Raw genomic sequence first — 10,419 nt, 5'->3', positions numbered from 1 at the left:
GAATGATAATCATGTAACAGCATGTCTGTCATTTTTGTTATGGCTCAGTATGTAAGGGAAATGATGATGAAGTAGTAATATCAATCAAGTAAATCGGCATTTCATGCATACATTTTGTTTTTTATTTTGGAAAAAAAGAAATTACATTAATAAGAAGAACAAAAGCACAATGAGTGTTATCAGTTACAAAACGTTACATTCATACTCTCAATAGATACTAACATCACCAAAGTTTCTCAAACCCAAAATACATTACAGATAATCATGAAAACATATTAACCGATCCGACATATTACCCGGTCTGACATGAAAACTATCCAAACACAACCAAACCCAAACTTCCAGAATTAAGCTCCTCAAGCATGAAGCCAAACTCGAACCTTGCACCAACAGCACAGACCTTAACAAAATCGCAACTCAGAACGAAAACCAATGCCGAGGTGCAACCACTCCAAATTAATCGAAAACCAGATCATCGGCCGCTTGCAAGGAAATTGCAAAGCCCAAAAACAACATCATATGCAGGAAAATTCTTGCCCTATCGATAACACCTCCCTCACTATCCTCGCTAATGACGACTAATTATGCTAACAGAAAAATGGCCATATATCTCTGGACAAAAAAAAACACCTGCAACCACATGAACAAAAAAATCCTACACACTAACTATGATAGTACATGACATTCACCAGATTCAAAAAACCAATCTTCCATCGTCAATAGAATTGCACATATGCTAATACATAAACTCCCCACAACCTGAACAATACCAGTAATAGAAAAATTCCTCCTCTACATTAGAAGTTATCACACAGATCTAGCTGAAACCACACCCCTTAAAGGAATCACTGCTCCAAACAACTATTCTCTAAAAATACATTGCTATAATCCTAAAAATAAAAGTCGCCACTATGTTGTATCAGAAGAATAAATATACGTGCAACACCAATCTTAGTCACACCCACTTAAGTTGCACCATCAATCCCGAAGTCCTACCACCATACTAACGCGATTATAAAATACCACAAACATTGTGAGGATCTTCAAAACTCTAGAAAATTACACTAATAACGACCGTAGCCATCGCCGAACTTATGCCAAGATAACCAAATACAATTTGGATCAAAATCAAGCAGGAGACAAATGAATACATACTCACTATTGAATTTTAAAGAGGGCAATCCTCACATTTGTTATTATCCTTACAGCCCTAATGGTTGTAACAACCAGGTAAATGAACCAATAGTTTGGCGTATTTGCACCAGAACCAATATACACTAACATGGTCAGTTTACTACTGCATTGAGTAACAACACTAATTGTCTAGTGTCTATTCATTATCTAGCCAGAGTTGATTATGATAGGACACTTTTATAGTTATTTCATGCAAGACAGTAAGTAACAACATTACATAATCCTAAACCAAGACAATAATATTTTTGTCCTAATCCAAATATTTTGAAACTACATGTATGCTCATTTAGAAGCACCTTACTGGGTTGTAAATCTCTTTCAAAGACGAATCCATGATAAGTTGATGCATATGATGTTGGACGGTAAGCATAGATGTGACTTTCTCTCCATAAAGTTATGCAAGTCGTTCTAAGAGGGTTCTTCTTAAGTCGTTCTTCTCAGCTTTCAACACTGTGAATGGTTGGAGGAAGTTGGAGATGATCTCTTGCAAGTATACATCTTGTACCCTAAAATAATGAATTCCACTTAATTCAATCATAAAACTATCGACCCATGAACATTAACATCCGGAAAAGAATAGTTAGAACAAATGTCTTGAAACAACCAAAAAATTATTTACACACTTACGACAGTCATTTACAAAGGATATAAAATTTAAAGAGGAAGAAAATAAATGTTTTTTCATGATTTTTTATGAAGTTAGAAATACTCCTATGAGTTTGCAGATATATTAAAACCTTTATTCTGCAATTCTTCCCTAACCAAAACATACCTCTTCAAGAACACCCTAAAATTAGAATACAGCTAGAAAAGTTCAGTCAAAAATTGCACTTGCCTTGTGCATTTTATGAAGTCGAGTTTTGTAGTCGATTCATCTTGATCAATAAGGAACGTCAAGACGAAAACCAATATAGTACATTACTCCCAGAAGTTTCAATATTTAACATTAACAAAATTCTTTTGTCTAAATAATTTAGAAACGGTTTGAAAATAGCTAATTGTAGAATGATAACATGCATATGTAACAACAACTATTTACACTTGAAATTGCAATCCAAAAGAACCGACTGAGGGTCACTTCTAGAGGATCATTTTGATCCAGAGAATATTCATCAAAGTTAAACTCATTCTCACTTTGTACAATACCTTCCTGGTGCAACAAACACAGAAATATTGATTTGCTTATAGTGGAAAATTATGTGTAATAATGCTATGAATGTTTTAGATCAAATGAAAGAAGGATGACCAACCTATTTCAGAAGTACACTCATAAGATCCTCATGTTTGTTAAATAGATAAATTCTGTAAATCAGCAGTTGTAGAAATAAACCTCTGTTACTCCATAAATTAAAATGAATTTCTAAATCACTGGCATAATTTCAACAACCTAATATTTCACTCATTAGAGAATATTATATGGCAAAACCAAAAGAGCAGATATATACCTAGGCAATAGCAGAAACACAAAGAACCAGAGCCAGAAGTGTTGCCAAAATAGGGATGGCAAGCGGAAGATTAAAATTTGTAACCGCCGCTTGGCGAGCGTCAAACAATCTGTAAGATAATTGGAGAAATTAGCGAAATTGAAATGAATGAAAGTGATTTGAAGAATTTGAAATTTTAAAAGGGGGGAAATTAGGTTACTTGCCGGAGAGGAGTTGGGAGATGCCTTGGGTAAGGAAAGTGGTAGAGTGAGTGATGAGGAGGGAGTTGTGAGGGTGGAGGATGGTACGGTGGAAGGAAGAGATCGCGGAGAGGAGAGAGAGGAGTCGTCGTTGGGAGTATGTAATTTTTGGTGGGAAGAGCGACATAGAGAAGTGTTGCTAGTTGTTGTTGTTATTACTGTAGACCTTACATCGTTCATTTCCTGACTATCCCTTTCTCACTTGAATTGCTATGCTCTTTTGTTGGCACTGAAGTAAGTGGGATGATCTTTCAGCTCCGTAAACCCCTGGCCAAATACATTTCGATTAACTATTTTTACTTATTTAGCTTTTGGATTAAGAGAGAAATGGAGGCCTCATTAATTCCGTTTGATGTTTTGCGCTTCTCCCAACTCTTGCGCTTCTTCCAACTCTTCCCTTTAGATTCTCAATTGATACCAATGACTCTACATCTCTCAAAGCAACTATTGAGTTGTTCTATAAACTTATCATGTCATTATAATTAATTAAATAATAAAAAATTAATTAAAGATAATAATAGAAACTATTCTATTAATAGAAAAAATTAAAATAGCATGGAGTTCTAAAAATTTGACACTTGGCAAACTTGCCCAAATTCTCATCTAGCTTTATTATATTGTATGATTGTATGATTGTATGATAATAAGTAACATTGGAACAGATCTTCTAATAGTCTAAAATACTTTTTTTTAATCTTATAGTCTAATCATCCTCTAAAAGTGAATAAATATAGTTTTTCGAATTTAAACTTGAGTCTTTGCAATCAAATATCCTTATGCATTAATTGTTTATTCTATAAATTATTTTAGTAATGTTTATTCTATAAATTATTTTAGAATTTAATTGAATGTTTATCAGTAAGTTTAAATATTGTGATGATTGTTTAAGTGGTCACATATATGGTCTTTCCTCAAGTTTTTGACTCATTCGTTTTTATATTGAAGAAACTAATGCCTTTTTTTGTGTGTTAAGTCTTCTTCACCTTAAATAGAAATTAAGTATTGAAAAATAAAATTTGATAATCGAGTTTACCAGAAATTAAGTAAAAAAGTCGATTAAAAATCGCTTTAGTCCAAATTTAAATTTGGATTATTTCAATTAATTCATTAGTAACCGAAATTCGACATTTGAACTCAATTACTACTTATTTAGACAATAGATTTGCAGTGACCTTTCATGCAAAAGTCACAAACTGTTTTCTAATCTTAATAACCAGTAATTTAAATAGAAATACTACACTTAAAACCATGGTAAAAAAGAGGGTGAAGATTTCACCTTACCCTTCTATAGATTAAGATTCTCTTAAACCAATCACCCTTTTCCAGCTTAGTATAAAACCTTTATTCTTTGGAGTCGGAATTCGAACATGAGTAACTGTTTAAGTAAAATTAGATTATATAGATTAAAATTTGTTAATTTAAATTATAAAAAAAGTGATATAAAATTATATTTTTATTAGATCATCAGATGTTGATTGAAGAGTTGTTGAAAATCATAATAGCCATATCAATGGTTCTACATATGACACTGATTAGCTTCTGACTCTAAACTGATTGCTGTGTTCTCTCAAATTCACCAGAAAATCATGTTGAATCAAACAAATTCTGCAACATAGAGTTTATGAAATTTATGCTGAATAAAGTAATGTCTAGTACATTGAATGAAAACATTGTCAGTTTTTGACTTTTCTACAAAATTGTGCCAACACTTTTGTGAAATTTTAAATTACTACTAGTGCTTTATTTCACCAAAATAGATCAAAATGATGTTCAAATTTTGAAGAAATGTGTGCTCTATAAAATCAACAAAAATTAAGTCTTAACAAATAAATATGAGAATTGCAATTGTAAAAATATAAACCTAACCTAAAATTTGTAACTTGGTTACTTACTCTGATGGTGGAGGTCAAGATCGTATAACTGCGTGATTCTTCCCGCGGATCGAAATGAACAAGGAAATCTTTTCTTTTACCATACGAATTCTAATTTTAAAACTCAAAAGTTCACTCTCAAAACCAAGATAGTTAAGACCATTTATTATTCATATGAAGTTATGAACAAACAAATGTACAAGACTAAGAACAACTTTTTGAGTATGTTTTTGAAAATTGTTAACTAAAAGGAAAGTTTGTTACTTGTTGTGTACTGATAAAAAGTGGTAAGTGGCACACATGCATTTGTTTATTGTTGTCAGCAGCATTATCAAAATTTATGAAGAAAAAAGTGAACATTGTTATCATAGTATTATCAATCATGTTTATATGGTTTTGAGTCATGTTCTTTTACTTTATTCACTTTTTTGGGTCCCACAATCAATCATTCAATATAGAATTTGTTAAATCAAAACACCATATAGCATATGGGGACACATTCTAAAAAAGTGAAAAAAGCTTACATTATCATGATTGTGCTATGTGAATTGATTTATGTGCCTTTAAAAAGTCCAAGAAATGGGATAAAAAGGCTAAAGTATTGAAGAAAAGGAAATGAGGATAATTTTGATGCATTATTATTGATATAAAAGTTTTATATAAAAGAAACTATAATTTTGATTTTAGCATTTAGTATGATTAAAGTTAAATGTTTTTATTAATCTGAATTGTGAATTTGTGATTCATTGTAAATTTAAAAAGAATTCAAATTGACAATTATAGTGAATCTTTATTAAACAAAATCTGTTAGAGGTAATTTGGAGATCAACACGAGAGAATATTTTATACTTGGGACACACCTTTAATCCTCTCTTTTCTAATCAATGTGAGACTTCTTTTTCGTATTTGATTCTCAGCACTCCCTCTCAAGTAGGCATGGCAACGGGGCGGGTCGGGGACGGTTTTTACCTCCCCCAAACCCAAACCCGAATCCCCAATCAATCCCCGTTACCCGCCCCAAACCCAAACGGGGATGGGGAATTAAAACCCAAACCCGTCCTTAACGGGTTCGGGTTGGGTTCGGGTATCCCCTCCCCGCCACCATGTATTTCGTAAAATCAATTTTTTTTAATAAAAATATTTACTTTTTCAAAAATCAAATTACATTATAAATAACAAAATAAAACAATCTCAAACAATTTCATACATATATTTAAAATAATAAATACAATTCAAATTATTAAAACATTAGCCACATATTTAATAATATAAATTATGAAATATAAATACTAATGTACATATTGAAATAAACGGGGCGGGTTCGGGGTGGGTACTAGTGTCCCCATTACCCAACCCATCCCCATATTTTCTAATCGGGGAAAACCCAAACCCGAACCCAAACCCAGTCAAAGCGGATTTTCTCCGTCAACTTTGGGGCAGGTTCGGGTGGATACCCATGGGTCTGGGTTTTATTGCCATGTCTACTCTCAAGTGAAATTAGTTCTTATTGTGGGGAGTACTTTCGATTCAAGTAAGTCGGTCCTTTCACTCAAAACTAAAAGCTCATGATATCACTTGTTAGCGCAACAATTGAGAGAGTTAAGACTTTCCTTGAGCAACACACTTTATAAGAGACACATCATTTATTCATCCAAAACCTTAAGATGATAAGTGTGTGGATTCTCTCACTTATAAAGTGTTTAATCTTCTATTTTCTAATACATATGAGACTTTTTCCTCACTTGATTCTCAACAAAATCATCAATTACTTACAGACAATTTTGAATAAAGACATGTTTAGATGTTAGTTTGTGATAATGCTTGACACTGAAATGATATAAATACATTTAATCACATTTAACTTACCTATTTTTTATATTATTATTGTCACTATTGTGTTTAATGTCTCTGAAAATTTAATTGCTCGAAAATACTTGGAGAAGATGGTAAAATTATTTTTAATTTAACTAAAAATCTATGGTTCAAATAGTTATGATGATCAATTAAACCTAAGAGAAAAATTGCATTGAAGAAGAAAGGCATGTGTTGCCTGCCCAATGGGCTTGTTATTAAAAGAGACAAGTGTAAATTGAACTCTTTGTTCTGTTGGGCCCACAAAGAACTAAGGCTCCAAGGGAGCAAGAACTGACTTAAGGAACAATCTCTAATAACGAAAGCCATGTTGTTGATAGAGACATGTAAATGATAAAGAAAGGCAACATCAAAAGCAGTTTCGTGTCCACAATAATTATTAACATCATCATCATGGTTTGTCATTTGCCATAACTAGTCTTTTTCTTTCGTTTTCAATTTCCACCACCTCACTTTTCTCTATTCTTTGTTAATTCAAACACGCACCCTACAACTTCAATTTTGTCAAACCAACTACTTTACTAATTTGAGTTGATAAATAAAGAAGGAATAGTACAACTAATTTGAATTGGAAGTGTGGTTTTGTTAATTTGGATTTCTTAGAACTACTTCGTTGCAGTTTGGGTTAGTTAGACTCGAAAATACTATTGAAGTTTTGTGGTTTTATTTTACAAGAATTGTCAGTAGAGCTCTCAAAATGAGTTCGGCTCACCGGGCCGGTCCATAAGCACAGTAATTTAGCGCGGGTCGAACTGCAAAATACCTTTAAAAAATACGATCTTATCTTTTTGGTCAAGTTCATCGGACCTATATTTTTATGAGTCGAATCAAGCGGACTTCGGACTAACCCACTAAAAAAAGATTTTGATTAATTTTGGAGGAAAAAGATTGAGATAAGATATGATTGCATAAATTTATTTTCAAGTGATAAAAAAAAGTTAAAGAGGATGAAATATATTTTCAAGATGATGTGATCAAGAAAATAGTTTTGAGATGAAGAGAAAATTAGATAAGTATTAGTGATAATATTAAGTTACTTTATGATTTAACATAGATGTTTTTGTGGTATATATATATATATATATATATATATATATATATATATATATATATATATATATATATATATATATATATATATATATATATATATATATATATATATATATATATATATATATGATGTTGGTTTGATGAATATTTTAAACTTCATTTAACTAAGTTTATAATGTCTCTCTACTTACGTTATGTAGTTTCACTACAAAAATGCGGTTATATGCAAAATAACCGTGGTTGTAAGCTTTGGTCATGGTTTGGCCACGAATAAGTGACTGTAGAATATACAGCCGTGGCCTAATTTATATACCACAGTTTTCAAGTTTGGGTCACGTTTTCTAAACATCTGTGGTTTGAATAGGCCATGATTTAGGTATTTAGATTAAGGCTGCAGTTTAGCTTGCGCCTCAGTTATTAACAGTGGCTGAATCTAGCCACTGTTCTTATTTAATGAGCCTACGGTTTAGTTGCTTAGGTTTAGCCACAGTTTGTTTATGGACACTAATTAAAACCGCAGCTAAATTTTACTTACGGTTTTACAACATTTAAATTGGCCACGGTTTCTTTTTGTGTCGCATAATTGTGACGATGGTGTTCTTCATGCCATGGCATAAAGAACTATTTTAGATCAATATAAAATGTCTTCCAACAAAAATACTCATTTCTATAAATATTGAGTAAAAAATTAAAATCTAATTATACAAGATTTTTGAAAATACTCATCACATCCCTTTTATAAAATTAAAATTATAATATTGAAATACAGACCGGGCTGATTTATCGGACTGCACAGGCCTTTAAAAAACAGGTCTAATTCATTTTTTGTAGTCTATTAAACAATCGGGTCAGGTCGGGCCAATCCATTTAAACATTTTAGTCCACCGAACCGAAGTGAACTAGACTGGATTGATCCATTTGACAGCTCTAATTGGCCGTTGATATATTCACCAATCTTTAATTCTTGTGAAATAAAAAGGTGAGTTTGATTTTTCAGACTCGTCTTTGATTTGGTTAAAATAATTGCTTCTTTTTGCAATTTAGTTTTGAACTTTGAATTGAATTCGTTAGATTTTTTTTTTTTTTTTGGTGTTAATTTTTTTTTTTTGGTGTTAGAATTCGTTAGATTTTGTTTTTGGATATATCAACCTGCTTTATATTAGGCTTTTTATTGGACTTCATTTTTTTTAGGGTTGACATGTGGTTCTTGGATTAAGTTTATTAGACTTCGTTTTTCTTTATTTTATGGAAAGAAATTATTAGTTAATTCGGTTATCAAATTCTTTTGAAATGAACTAATACATTTAAAGGTTTTCAATTTCAATTTTTTAAGAAAATTTCTTTAGCCACCTCCCTATGGGAGGTCACCCCCAGCGAAAATCCCAAAATACCCCTGCTTCGGAAATGAACTTCCGAAGCGCTTTTTTTTTAAAAAAATTTCCATAATTCGGAAGTGCATCTCCGAAAACACCTCATGGGGGGTGTCTTCGGAGATGAACTTCCGAAAAGCATATTCAAACAGAAAAACCAGTAAGCAGCGGCAATAGAGTTAGCCAGAAGAGAAGGCAGAGTTGAGGAACATCTCATCTTCATGCTCAATATGTAGATTCTTGGATTCCATTAGAAAATCAATTTCTTCGCTTTTAAAATCAATATGTAGATTCTTGGATTTCATCGCCGCGAACACTATCCATCTTCTGGATTATAAACATAGAACTTTGACTTTCCCAGCGCACCCCTTTGTTTGATTTTTTTGTAATGACGTCCCCTGATGATAATGATAAACTATAGCTTACATTGATTGGCTCCTTTGTCTCGCGGAAACTCAAGTTGACAAGACTTTGAACAGCTTCATGTCTCTTACTTTGTTCCATTTTCAGGCTACAACATGCAAGAAAACCAAGAATAAGCTTAACCAACCCCCTTAAGTTGAGAATATTATTTGGATCAACATGCTCGAGTTCAACATCATCATTCACAACAGATGATTCTTCTTTGGATAGTGACTCAGAGATATTTCTAGCACCAACTTTTCTGTAAATATCAGATAGTTTACTCTTGAACAATGGTGTCATGTTATGCTTAGGATACCATACAAAAACTTTCTCGCTCTCAAAAAGCTTCTTCATATGAAGGTTATCTGGAATAAAAACATCTTCCTTATCGGCCAGAAGTATATCATTATTTCCTGATGTCGTAGGTAGTTTCTTCAAACTGTCAGCTCGAGTACCGCTCGCCATCGCTTAACGACGATGGAGGGTTGATGATCACACCTTTTGAGATCAAGAACGACGAAGATTTAGCGGTTATGTGGACAACGTTCGACCGATTTTCTTCGAAAGGCCCGATCGAGTTGGACGTCAAACTTCAAAGATCGGCGGACGACGTTATCAAAATGTTGATTCATCCCCACCTACCCGTGTTCAACAATATGTAACTTTAATTTTCAGTAATATTATCGTTGTAATCTTCACCCGATTAAATAAAGCGAATTGTTGTTGTTTTTCATTTTTCTTCTGTCCAGACATAAATTCGGAGGTTCATTTCCGAATTCCATCATGGGGGGTGAGTTCGGAGATGAACTTCCGAAACACCACATTTTCTGAAAATGTAACTTTATTTCGAAGATGCATCTCCGAAATCAATATTTTATATTAAAAAAAACACGTTTTCGGAAGTTCATTTCCGAAAACACCTTTTTTTTCAAAAAAAAATACCGTTTCGGAAATGAACTTCCGAAACAAG

At 32.6% G+C, this 10,419-nt stretch overlaps 1 protein-coding gene across 1 annotated transcript; it reads right to left on the bottom strand.

The window, feature by feature from the left end:
- Window positions 1-1,355: 1,355 nt before the first annotated feature.
- Window positions 1,356-4,090, bottom strand: LOC131652773 (uncharacterized). The gene is made up of 3 exons (XM_058922729.1): window positions 2,843-4,090; window positions 2,640-2,748; window positions 1,356-1,700 (listed from the first exon to the last, which is right to left on the bottom strand). The coding sequence occupies exons 1-3, from the start codon at window positions 3,003-3,005 to the stop codon at window positions 1,589-1,591; spliced, it is 384 nt and encodes a 127-aa protein (XP_058778712.1). The 5' UTR covers window positions 3,006-4,090; the 3' UTR covers window positions 1,356-1,588.
- Between the last annotated feature and the right edge of the window lie 6,329 nt (window positions 4,091-10,419).

Source organism: Vicia villosa, linkage group LG2, assembly GCF_029867415.1.
Source record: "Vicia villosa cultivar HV-30 ecotype Madison, WI linkage group LG2, Vvil1.0, whole genome shotgun sequence".
Classification (NCBI taxonomy): Eukaryota; Viridiplantae; Streptophyta; class Magnoliopsida; order Fabales; family Fabaceae; genus Vicia; species Vicia villosa.
This window is presented reverse-complemented; position numbering and strand designations above follow the sequence as displayed.